The sequence below is a fragment of the Nuphar pumila genome, chromosome 7 (assembly GCF_984573655.1).
Source record: "Nuphar pumila chromosome 7, dmNupPumi1.hap1.1, whole genome shotgun sequence".
Lineage (NCBI taxonomy): Eukaryota > Viridiplantae > Streptophyta > Magnoliopsida > Nymphaeales > Nymphaeaceae > Nuphar > Nuphar pumila.
In genome coordinates, this window is record NC_143255.1 from 106,120,464 (window position 1) to 106,134,176 (window position 13,713).

At 39.0% G+C, this 13,713-nt stretch overlaps 1 protein-coding gene across 1 annotated transcript; it reads left to right on the plus strand.

The window, feature by feature from the left end:
* The first annotated feature begins 7,637 nt into the window (after positions 1 to 7,637).
* LOC149832784 (thaumatin-like protein 1b) lies at positions 7,638 to 9,960 on the plus strand. The gene is made up of 3 exons (XM_090012584.1): positions 7,638 to 8,021; positions 8,160 to 8,844; positions 9,444 to 9,960. The coding sequence occupies exons 1-3, from the start codon at positions 7,970 to 7,972 to the stop codon at positions 9,619 to 9,621; spliced, it is 915 nt and encodes a 304-aa protein (XP_089868710.1). The 5' UTR covers positions 7,638 to 7,969; the 3' UTR covers positions 9,622 to 9,960.
* The last annotated feature ends 3,753 nt before the right edge of the window (positions 9,961 to 13,713 follow it).

Sequence of the window (13,713 nt, forward strand, 5' to 3'; positions counted from 1 at the left end):
TCAAGCTCCCATTTCTCTACATGCAAACCAGATGGAGGCATCGAACATAGTAAGGAGAAGCTTCCCAAATTGACATGTGTCTTCAGTAGAAAACATAAATAAAATGTTGAATACGCAGTGTGACGCCCCGAAGATTTAAAGATTATTTTTTTTATAATAACTCTTTTAAAGATGCAACGTAAGCCTCCTTTTTTTTTTGAAATTGCACAAACCTCGGGCACACCATAGATTTTAAGTATAAACCATTCATTCATTTAAGGTAACAACATTTATTTTATTATCAAAATTTTGCTTGAATCCCCATGTACTGCGTTATCCACCTGCCTACTCTTGTGAGCCTGGAAATTTAAATAAAAGAAAACTTAAGGCAACTTAATGTATCATATTATTTCATGGACCCTCACCCGGTCTCTAGCATGCAACATACATAAAGCATATAGTAACTTTTAATTAATAGGTCACCATTTGTATAACACTACATCATAACATGTAATTGAGACTTTACAATTATGCATATGACTTGACTTACATGCATGACATGAAATGATTTATATCTTTTCACTTAAATTTATTTTGAATTTCATGGCATGCTTACAATCATTAGGTAATCATCATGATTCAATTCCCAAGACACCAATTCTTAGTCCACTTTGGGCTCTTAGGTTTCTTAGGAGTGTTTATTCAACCATTTTATTTTATATATTTTAAGCTTTTGAAGAAAAATTAAGATGCTCGCACTAGAGTCAAGGATTCTTCGTCAAGACATCATTCTCTTTAGGACTTAGAGTAAGGGACATTTTGTTCATCTCTCTAAAGTCAATGTAGTGCACCACTATGCATACATTTGTAGCTCCACCTCTATCTCAAGTATCAGAGTTCATTGTCCCCTAAGTCACTGTGGAGGGGGTGGAGGGGTACGATTTACATTTAATATAAGGCATGACCACCAAAGCATGCCCATACCAACATTTATTTCATGGGGTTTGGTGTAGGCACTTGTTTGCAATTGCCAAGCTAGCTTATTTACATTTGATGAGCAATGTCGCCCCATCTTTCAGGGTATAAGTGTTTTTAGTGTAACTTAAAATCAACTTTTTGAGAACAATTTTTTAAATACATGTCACATTTTTACATTGTCTCAAGTTGCACCTAGGTTATTACATATAAATTTTTATGACATGCATGTCATGCATTTTACATACTTGTAATTTTAAAATATAACAACCAAAATTTAAAGCAAGTATGTACATGAAAAGTATCCAATGCACTGTATCATGCATTCATTTTGTTCTTTCTCAAACAAGTACATGGACATTCCCAAGATGCATATTTAACCCAACAATGATCTTGAATGCATATGTCATACTTGAATAGATGCATTCTATTCATTATTGATGTACATGTCATAACTATAAAGGGGCATCATAAGAATTTCATTCATCTCCATGCATATACATATTGTAATTGTAAACGTGCATCAAGTATATGTTTTATCAAACTTGTGACAAAATCTTCTATATTTTAGACCATAATTTCTCTACAATTTCTTGACAGAACATACTTTATATCAAGTCATAATTTCTGAATTTTTTTATCAAAACTCATTTTATATCATCATAATTTCAGAAAATTTCATCATAACCCATTTTAGATCAAGTCATAATTTCTAAGAATTAAACAAAAATTTTACCAAAACTTTCTTTAGATCAAATCCATATTTCTAAAAATCAAACAAAAATGTTGCCACCTTTAGATCAAATCAATAGTTTTGAAAATCAAACAAAAATTTTGATAGAACTTCCTTTAGATCAAATCAATATTTCTGAAAAATCAAACAAAAAAATTGCCAGAACTTGTTTTAGATCAAATCAATATTTTTGAAAATCAAATGAAAAATTTTCTAGAACTTCCTTTAAATTAAGTCAAAATTTCTTGAATTCAAACAAATTTTTTTATCAGAACTTCCTTTAGATCAAATCAATATTTCTGAAAATCAAACAAAAATTTTGCCAAAACTTCCTTTGGATCAAATCCATATTTCTGAAAATCAAAAGGAGAATTTTGACAAAATTTATCTTAAAAGATTAATTTAAGGAATTCATACTAGAATCTAGAAAGTTCTGAAGAATAATACCTTATGCATGTCTTAGATTTGCCATAATTTTCTTGGCTGAATCTTTGACATTAATTGGGTATTGCCAAGAATTAAGTTAAACCTAGCTTTCTAAAAGAGAAAAAAATGAGAGAGAGAAGAGGGAAAGCTATAGAGAGAAGAGAGAGGAGAGATGGGGCTATTTATAGCCCCCAGAGGAGGTTGCCTCCCTCTAGGTGTCAAGCTAAGAAGAAAGGAGGGGGTGACTCACCCTTTCCCTGGCTAAGTGTCATCGTAGGAAGAGAAGTAGGGATAACTCACCCTGCTCAAGTGGGTTCTACCTCTAAAACCATTTGTCAAAACTATCAAAGTTGATGGTTTTGAATTATTTTTTATTTATTTTATTTATTAAATCTTATTTACTTTTACTAAAATAGCCTTGGTCTGATCCCACATAATCAGGTTGTTATTTGGGTTATGAAAATTATTTTTTTACCCTTTTGTAGTTTGGGTATTTATCTAAATATGCTACTAGATTGGTAAATTACTATTTTACTTTTAATAATTTTATTATTTTCTTGAATATATCTTTAATTATGAAATTATTATTTTGCCCTCTGACAATATAAATATTTACAAATATGCTCTTGAAATATTGATCCAGATAAATATCTTGATTTGTTGAAAAATATCCGTTTGGATAACATCTCTATCTATTAAAATATCTATTTTAGTTTTGGATATGAGTCTGAATCTGTATCCAGATCTAATAAGAGATCCATATCTAAATTTTATTTTGATCCAGCTTCTGAACTATGCATCATGTCTAGATCTGATTCAAGATCTAGATATAAAAATGAATCTACTTAACATTTAAAAATTTAAGTTGTTACACATGGAGGTTTAGTGGCATATGTAGATGAGAAAATGTGAATTCCCCTTAGCAGCATCATGATTGGCATTTATTAGGTGGAGGAAATATGGAAGTGGGAATCTCTTTTTTCTTAGGGTTCACTATCACTTGGCCAAGATTGATCAAGGGCCCTCATCATTGTTGAAAGAAATTATATGATTGATAGACTGTGATGTCAAGTGGGTTGGCAAGGTTTGTCACATATTAGCCAGAAGGTATCTTATCGTGTCTAAGTGGTGGTTGAGGATGACACAAGGTACTTCCACCTAAGATAGCGCACGTCGCCTTGTGTTAGAACGTTGCAAGTTTGAATCCCAATGGTATCGTTGTATATATAATGGGTAGGGGTCTATCTAACCCCAATTTGCCTTTCAAAAAACAAACCATAATCAAACCCTGTAGATATGTATGATATTTCACACATTATTGTTTGGTAGAAAAGTAGTAGTGAATAATGTGGCTGTGATGTGCCTGTAAGTTTTTAAAGGGCTTAAAAAATCAACTCTCACAATGTATGAAAAATTTATGATTCAATTTAGCAAGATTTCCAAAATGTATGAAAATTTCAGGACATGTTTGAATCATTGGTAGGGGGGGACGTCACGAAAATTTCACAATGTATGATTCAATTTAAAAATCAACGCTCACAATGTATGAAAATTCCACGCATCATTGTTTGAATCTAAAAGATGGAATGATAAACCTACAAAATAGTTTCCAGGTCATGTTTTGTAATGATGCTTTGTTAATTCCTCTTTGTACTATGGTAAGGATCTGCCTAACCTCATCTTGCCAATAAAAAAAAAAAGGAAAGGAAAAAAAAGAATCAGAGTGAAAAGAGCCATACTCTGGTTATTGAGAAGGGGTGAGATAGAATTAATGGTCCTAACCTTCTGCCTATGCAAGAAGTGGCCACTCAGGATTTCAGTTTATCATGACTTACTGGCTGCCCAAGCATTTTTTTCATTGCACCAAGCAACCCTTCCATATAGATTAGAGACCGTATTAGGCCAGAGACACCTCTGACCTTGATATCGTCAGAGGTGCCTTGGATGCCGTTCATCCATGAGATGAACGCCAGCTCAAACACAATCACTTTCTCCTTGTTTTTCAGCCAATATTCATTTTTTGTGCTTCAGATGTCGTTCATTACAAGATGAATGTTTCTGAAAATTTTTGTGAGACCCATCTGAGAGGTAAACTATCCAACCAAAGCGTTTGGGTTGCGGTTGGTGACATGAATGAATGGCATCCAAAGCACCTAGAGCTCTGACAGTCTGACCTCTGATCCTGTATCAGTAGATTATATTAAATACCACTGTGATCAGATTGAGCAAATGCATTTCATTTCATTCCCATCGTTTTCTGCTAGATGGGAGAAGGTATATAGCAATGTGGTGAAAAGCATTGAGGCATAGCGAGGCGCTGCACCAAAAAGTGAGTCGAGGCTTAAAGCTTTAAAAAAAAAAATTTGAAAACTTAAAAAAACTATAAAAATATCTAAAAATATAAATAAATAAAAAATACTTTAGTGACGAAGCAACAACCAATAAGAAATATAAAATCTCAAATAAATACTAAAAAATATGAGAGTAGCATGTAAAAGTAACTGAGAAACTTATTATATAACTGAGAAACTGATTATGTAATTGAGAAAGTAATTATATAACTTAGAAACAAATTATGTAGCTATGAAAAAAACTACACAGCATAACATGATTAAAAAAAATTATAAAAAAAGTAACAAAAAACTTATAATATAACTGAGAAACTAATTATATAATTGAGAATTAAAAAACTATAAAAGTAACTAAAAAACTGATTATATAATTGAGAAACTAAGAAAATTAATTATATAACTATGTAGCTTTGAAAATATCATAACAGCTTCTTCTTCTTTTTTTTCTTCTCACGCCTTACCCTGGCGCCTTGAGGCACAAAGGGCCTCACCTTAAGGCGAGGTGTGCCTTTTGTGCCTTACGGCGTAGGAAAAAAAAATCATGTTCATTTGTCTATTTGTTCACAAGAAAATTATAGGGCATAAATATATGAAAGAACAATTTAAAATATGAGGTAATGTTTCTTACCTTTATGGGTAAGCAATCCATTGGTAAAACACTGCAAATTTTTTTTTGGCACATCTGACCCCTTCGTATATGTGATCTACATGTTTGATTTAATAGAAACTAGCTCTTGAATCACATTTTTACGACGTGAATGTTGGATTTTCTGGAGGTCGAAAAATCAATGGCTTACAATGGGCCCTCACCAAGAGCTCGCTTCTGTCTGGGATCTTGGTCTCAGGCAGAATTAACACCCTAGTAGGAGCAGCGTGTGTTGGACATTGCAGGTTCAAAACCCAATGGTATAGTTGTTTAACTGGTAAGGGTCTGTCTAACCCCAACTTGCCTTAAAAAAAAAAAAGAGTTGTGCACCTATTATGGTCATGCTCTTTCTTCCAATCACTCGCTAAATTGGTGTGGGGTGAGCTTCTTTTCAGGTGGGTCTGTCTTCATGTTTTAGGCAGCTGGTCATCGGTTCCGCCATTACTCCACAGGTGGAAAAAAAAAAACTGGAAATGGTGTCAGTTCAAATCCTGGTGGAGGATCTGGGAAGAGAGAAACAATATGCTCTTTAAGTGGTTGGCTCAACTCAGATGTAAAGGATTTGTAGGTAGTTTGTGTAGTTCACAAATAAGAAACAAAAACGGGCTCACACAATACATGATATTTTTAACGTGGTTTGGCCTGTTAAGAATTACGTTCATGACCTTTGTCTCTCTATCAAGCTCAACGGGGCGTGAGACAGAGATGGTTTATTTATATTAGTAAATGTTGAATTACAAGTAGGAGACTCTCTGTAGAAAGTTATCATTAAGAGCAATTACATTCAGCTGAGATTATCCCTGTAAACCGTTCAGCATGAGGGACCTGGTTGGACTACAAAACACTAATTCAATTAAGTTTATCATGAGGATAATTAGTTTTACAGGACTCATATTAGGCATGAGATCTGGACTGCAAGAATTGATATCCACCATTAATCTTGATCTTGATGAAGTATTTGATCTTGATTCCTTCAAATCTTGATCCACTCTTTATCTATATTATGCTGTCAAAAACTGACTGGTTGTGGGATCTGATGAAATTTTCTTCATCACTTCCGCTGATAATAAACTTTCTATTTACTCTAAAAAGAATGTAGTGAATTTCCAACCCTAAAAAAATTATTTTTATGTCAAAAAGATATGATCCAAATATCGATTCTTAATATTTTGACTGTACTAAACATATGTATCCATGGGCTTTAACCATGAGCCTGAGCTGAGCTTTAACCGAGTCGGAACTAGTTAGATGCACCCGATACCGATACCGAAACTCAAGTGTATTGTTCGGAATCGGCTAAAAATAATTAAAAAATATTACATATCAATCAAAACGTGACACATGTTAAAATCATTAAAATAATATTAAAAAATTATATTAAAACTCATTTTTATATTTATTAAAAAATAGCCGATCTAGGTTGAAATTAAAACCCGTGAGGATGGACTTACATAGGGATGGCAGTGGACCGGGGGAAAGCGGGGCCCGCCCCACCTCGCCCCGTTTGGACCGGGGATGAAGGATATGAAACGGGGATGGAGGCGGGGACCAAGGTTTAAATCCATCCCCGTCCGGGGGTGGAGGCGGGGATGGACGTGCACTTTTCCCCGCCCCGCCTCATCCCCGTTTGAACCGGGGATGGAGGACATGAAACCGGGATGGAGGATAAAATCCATTCCCCGCCGGGGGTGGAGGATAAAATCTTGAGGCGGGGTGGGGGTGGAGACCTTGTACCCCGCCCCGCCCCACTGCCATCCCTAGACTAACATGTTTCCCCACCCCGTATCAGATCTTTGTTAGTAAAATACTCTTCGATGGTATGACCTCCTTTAGAAATGACAGTGGACTCGGAGAAAACGGAACCCCACCCCGCCTTGCCCTATTTAAACCCGGAGATGGATAACATATGGAGGCGGGAATGAAGGTCAAAAACAAAACTCGAGAATGAAGGCAGAGATGGAGGGCAGAATTTTGAGATGGGGGGCAGGGGTGAAGACCCGCATCAGCCCCCATCCCTACACAGAACTGAACAATGTATATGCTTGTACGCTCAGCTTTGGATCGTACCCAATGAAGACATCCGTATTGATCGATGCAACGAGCAATTGAGACCGTTGGATGGTTGGGTCTCACTATCCTAACCGAGGGGTATTGCCGTATTGGGTTCGAATTCCATGGGGGGAACAAATTGCGTGAGTGAAGTCAATCCAAGTCCAGATTAGCAGAGCCTCATTTCCGAGTTTGAGTCAACTCGGTTCGAATCCAGCTGGTTACAGCTTTTTTTTTTCCCTCCAAAGAATCGGAACCTTTTCTTTTTCTTTTCCCCATCAACGACAACGAGGCCGCCAAACCGAGTCACATTGATTAAACGGCGGGCGCAAGCACCCAGCGGGGTCAAAGCAAATGATCACGAAGGGTATTCCCGTCATTGTCATCAGAACGATGGCGGTTCCCACGTGGTCCTTCAGTTGCCTCCACACTTAACGTCTCTAGCCTCCGCCATCCTAAGAAACAGAGTGAAGGAAGAATCGCTGAGTGCTCTTCTCGCCCTCTTTTCCCTTTGCCTCCTTTCTCTGCTTATCGTGAGCAGCAGAGAGAGAGAGAGAAAAGGAAGAGCATCACGTCTTCTTCTTCTTCTTCGCTCTACAAATACTGTGGGCCATCGTACTTTGCTTATCTTCGCAGAAGCAGAGCGCCTACCATTTGACCTTCCTCTCACTAGTTGTCTCTTTATAAATAATAAGATACACCACTCTCCCCCCATTCATTCACCAAGAGATTTCATTTTCTTCTCCTTCTTAATTGTTCAAAAGAGTAGTTGAGAACTCGAAGCTAGAATCTATCTCTGTGTTCTCATCAATGGCTACTTTATTCCCCATCTTCATTTTCTCTTCCCTCTTTCTCTTTTCAGGTAAGAGAAGGAACCAAAATCTCTCTCCTTCCTTTCTTTCATGATGGCTTAAAAAAGGAAAAAATGAAACACCCAGGTGTTGTTTTGACATGTTTGTCTGTTTTTTTTATTTTTTTGTGTTGGGGATATCTGTTTCAGGCGTCCATTCGGCTTCATTCACGATCACGAACAACTGCGCCTACACGGTGTGGCCGGGGATCCTACCGAACGCGGGGACGGCGGCGCTGTCGACGACAGGGTTCGAGCTGAAGCAAGGGGAGTCCACGACCCTGAGCTCGCCGAGTGCTTGGTCGGGGCGATTCTTCGCGCGGACCCTCTGCTCGACGGACTCGACCGGGAGGTTCTCCTGCGTGACTGGCGACTGCGGGTCGGGCAAGGTCGAGTGCTCAGGCAGTGGCGCGGCTCCGCCGGCGACGCTGGCGGAGTTCACTCTGGGCAACGGGGCGCTGGACTTCTACGACGTGAGCCTGGTGGACGGGTTCAACCTGCCAATGATGGTGTCCCCGCAGGGCGGGTCCGGCAACTGCACGGCCACGGGCTGCTTGATCGACCTCAATGGTCTCTGTCCCTCTGCCCTGCGCGTGACAACCAGCACCACCAGCAGCAGCGTGGCGTGCAAGAGCGCGTGCGAGGCGTTCGGCGACCCGCAGTACTGCTGCAGCGGTAGCTACGGCAACCCCAACACGTGCAAGCCCACCGCCTACTCTCAGTTCTTCAAAAACGCATGCCCCCGGGCCTACAGCTACGCCTACGACGACCGCACCAGCATCTTCACGTGCTCCGGCACCGACTACGTGATCACCCTCTGCCCTTCCATCCTCAGGTTTGGCTTTTGTGCTCTGCTCCCCCCCACTTTCTCTCCATATCATTTCCTATCCTTCTCTCTATACTTTTTTTTTTTATTTTATTTTCTCATACCTTTGTCTATTTTTTTTTAATACTTTCGTAAATATCATATATCAGCTCATCGCTTCTTTTGACCCCTGCTGTGACCCTGTCCTTTACAATTAAATTAATTTGTTTGGAGTTTGGGCCTTTGGGGGAACGTAAAAGAAGGTGGGAGAAGAGGCTTTTAAGGCTGTAAGGGTGGGTTGGTCATTTGACGTCTTTTGGGCGGAGGGGGACTGTGCTTGTGCACGTGACTCATGTAACCGTTTCGTCCTGGGAAGCGTGCTCTGACGGTGGGAGGGCATTTTCGTCCTTTAGTTTCTCAAGAAAAAGATTTTTTGGGAGGCGCGAAAAAAAATGGAATAGGAAGAAAACAAGGGGTAGTGTGGTAATTTTCTGCCTGTTCAGGTGATTCTTTGGTGGGTTGGTGATCTGACCCGTGCTAAAATTAGGCCGTCCTAACCTATGCATTTTTTGCCGGTATAAGTATCTAATTATAATTAACTAATATTGATTTCTTTTAAATGAATGCAGCCAGAAATCTTCTAGCGGTCGGTACCCGGTGGCCGCCGGACTGCCGTTGATCAACAACACGATGATATTTTCCGGCGTGTCAGACTCGGACGCGATGAGCTGCGCCGAGACCAGATGGAGTCATGGGCGCGGTCTGTTCTGGTTAGTGTCGGCCACCATCGTCTTGATGTTATTATGAACCTGCTAACGTTAATCCAAAGTCGGTGGTTGGTGGTTCGAGGCTCAACTCGGCCAGCTCTCTAACGTGTGGACCAACTCTGGCGTGGAGGGGTGGATTCGATCTCGATCGATTCTATCGTCGTGTGAGGGACGTGGATTGACCAACTTCATTCATGTGTGGGAACAAGAGCGACTGTTTTTGTATTCTATTTTTCTTTTTCTTTCTTTAAGCCGTCGTCCTGGCGTCGGTTAGCGTTTTATATGTACCCATATTGTTATACGTTTGTTTTTATTTATATTTCATATTTGTATCTGTGAATCTCTTGAATATGAGAACCAGAAATATGGGCTTCTTCAACATCTTTTTTGCAAATCCAACCATGTTGGATGTGCTTGGCACGCTGAATTTGCTAGGGAATCAATGGATAGTGTATTTTTTTTATGAAAAAATATGATTTTTAAGATTATGAGTCATTGATTTTAAAGCCTTAAAAAAAATCTAGTCTTATAAAACCAAGCATGAAGCTCACATCCTTGTCTTTAGATTTAAGAGAAAAGAACAAAAAAAAATCTACAAAAATCACAGTTAATAGTCACTTTGTACCTGTCTTCTAAAGAAAAGGAAATCTATGACGCCCAAGCCCAACGTGACGCGACGATTGCCGCACAAAAAATGAGTTATTTTCTTTACAATAATATGTAGGGCACTGTTGGCTAGCTTGGCTTCTTCCTGTTTTGTCCCGTCATAAAGTTGTGTAGATATGGGGGTGATATCACGCATGACATTTTTTTATTGAATAAAATGTTTTACTTGTTACGGAGGGGGGGAGGAGGGGCATCTTTAAGTAAAATATTGAATTGACATGGGAGGGAGACCCACATAAGGCTAATTGGTTCCGTCTTGGTACTTTATATTGGTGTGCCTTTTTTGATATGTAGTGAGAGCTTGCAAGGGAAAAGGGTTTGGATAGTGAAGCCAACGTGGTGTGAACCAAAAGGGTAAAAGCTTTAATGAGGGGAGCTTATGCTTAGTGAGTCAAAAAGCTAACTTTGCAAACGGTGGCATTGGTTGAATTTGGTTGATGGGGGATAAAAAAAAAGTAGAGGGATGGGTTTGTTAGGAGTAATTTTCAACGAGTCACAGTCGTGTATGAGACTTTCTCCTATCTATGAACATGGGGAAATTGTTGCTGTTATTGTGTCTTTGCAGGGTATTTATATTACGTTTATCATAGACATGATGTTATTTAAGATTTACGGCATGTTTGAATGTGCCGACAAATAGTCCCTGTGCTTCAAAAAAAGACAGAATACTTTTTCTGTGTTTGTTTCTAAGCTAGGCAGGCCCCACAAAACTGGGATAAACAGTCCGGTGGGACTATGTATTTGCTGCACCCTTGGAGACAAATAGTTAATATACTCTCTTAATAAAAAGTAAGAGAAAAACCAGCACTAAGAGGTTCAGATAATTGAGTTTTGTACTCCATGGTATATCATAAGTGTTGTGATCGTGCGGCAATTGCGATGAATATACGGAATAATCATAATAAAAAAGAAAACACTTAGATGCCCAATTATCTAATCGGGTCAGGCCCGAGCCCGACCTGATAGGCAGGGGTACCAACTTTATCTGCACTGGGGATGCTTGTTTTGTCTTGGCCTTTGTTGATGTAGACCTAATGCATTTTGTTGCGTCTTACTAAATCCAACGTCGATGCCTTATTTTACTCTATTTTGGTGATTTGTTAATTAATTCTTACAACTACGTTCTATTCTTTTTCAGGTTGTGTAATTGAGTTTCACAATAACATACATATCCGAAGAGTATCACACACAAACGAAACCACCAGTTCTGCTCACGCTAAGCTCATGCTTTCTTAATCATCTACTCGTTATACTAGACTTAATTAGGTTGGAGTACAGTAGAAGAAAAAAAATCCAGCGAGCTTGTATCGATATCATATAATATATCGAAAATAATTTTGCATGCGTTTGTTACTTGTACAAGTGGTACGTGGCACTGTTATCTCAATTATTTTAATGCAACATTTCAGCAAGACACTGTTATAGTTCAACATTTACGTATATGTGGCCGACAAGCAAGGAGTTCACTTGACCACAGTGCAAGGTAAAATCACAACCATATGAAATTAACTTATTAATGAACCTCCCGAAATTTAATTGATCCCATGTTACTGCCCATAAGAGGTCAACCACTTTTCCAGAAGAAACGGAAATGGACCCGATAGTTACATCATGCAACACAAATGGCGGTGTCATTTATGAGATTTTGGTCTCATAGGAGCACCCCAGACCTTAATGGAAGCCCCAAAATGCTCCAATAACCTATTTATGATGTATTGATGGAATATACTTGTTGATTGACTTTATTCAGCATGGTCTATTTAATCATGTTTTTTCAACGAAGAAATACAATTTTTTTAAATCACAAATTTTTGTGTTTTGTTAACTATGATTCATTTTTGAATTACCAAAAAATCCAAAACTCAAGTTGGATTTTGGCGATTTAAATGTCTCTATCTTCACTAAATGAATGATGAAGATCAAATCTGTGAAGTCCGATTTGATTAAAACAAATTTTTTTTTTTAATTTATAACTCGAAAAAACCGCACTCAGCATGAAGACCTGCTCCCGCTGGCTAAGCTTGCTATACCTACAGGAGTCATGCCAGCATCATAAAACTCCGAAGCTAGGACCTTGCCCCCGGGGCCTATGCCATGCATGCATTGACTTGTGCAAAGAAATGGCGCCCACGAGAATTGAACCCTGACTGTCCCGTAAAGCAGCCAAGGCCCCACCCCACTACGCCAGGCCCCCTTGGGGAGATTAAAACAACTTGCATCATTGAATTCCAAAATAGGGGTGTGAAGATTAGTGATGACACAGAGGCTGAGTGGAACCGATTTGGCACATGTGCAGCGTTTTCATATAACGAATATACCACGAAGCATGCACATGGGTATAGTCAAATTTTACATGACAGAGAGAGATGGAAATTCAGAAAAAACAACATTTTTCCAACTTATTGTAATCAAAGCAAGCATCGATCTATATCAACTTTAAGCTGCTAGCACGTAGGTCGGCGCTGAACAAGCAAAGTGTTGTTATTCCAAGTGGGGAGTTCGTATTTATCAGCCACGCAATTTACAGCCATTCTGGTTATTGGGTGCCTGGCCCTGCATGAAGGGCAGGGGTGTAGAGGAGGCAGAGATGGCGATGTGTCAATAAAGCACTACCATGTGCGTATGCTTTCAAAGTTAATGTAGTCTATGAAAAAGCAGATGAACCTCAAAGGGATGACGCGACGGGGACACCTTCCTTGACCTAGACCCTAATCTTTTTAATCGAGGGAGTTGCATGGTTTCAAATCGCAATCAGGGCCACTTATATATATCCTCTGAAAATCAGCAAATTTGCTCATCGCCAAGACCATAAAGGCTGGTGCTTTTCTCTCTCTTTTTTGTTATGTTGACGTGTTTTGTGTCATGGAAAACCAAGCCAATTAATGGGCTTGCTTCCCTGAGAGGTTAAACTTTAGGTTGAAAACTTGAACACCCAGCCTTGCATGCTCCAACGGTGATAATTAAAGTAAAGAAAATCAATTCAGACGTGCTTCAGCTTACAGGCTTACACTCAGTAGGTGGCCATGAGGGGAAAACGTTTGCTACCATTGTGAGTCCCAAACCATGAGGGGGGGAAAACCTTTTTATTATTTTTAAGGAGAGAGAGAGAGAGAGAGAGAGAGAGAGAGAGCGACCCCTTTCAATTTATGCAAAGGAACAGGTTGATCGACTCAAGTCATCAAGATCAGCCTAACGATTTTACCAGCAATTTATCAATTTGAACTTTATTATGTATGTATCTTATGAGCTGGTACAAAACGCTTGCGTGTGCATGTATGCAGCATGTCAAGCTCAATTGGATCTTGAGGTGAATTAATGAGCAGAAAATTGAATAAATTCGGGGCCTGCTGGAAAGATCCAAATGTGAATACAACTCATATTCATGTTATAAAAGGTACTATAGAATCCAAAAATATGTGCATTTCAGCTTAAAGAATTTAGAAACCCGTGAGCCACTTATATATGA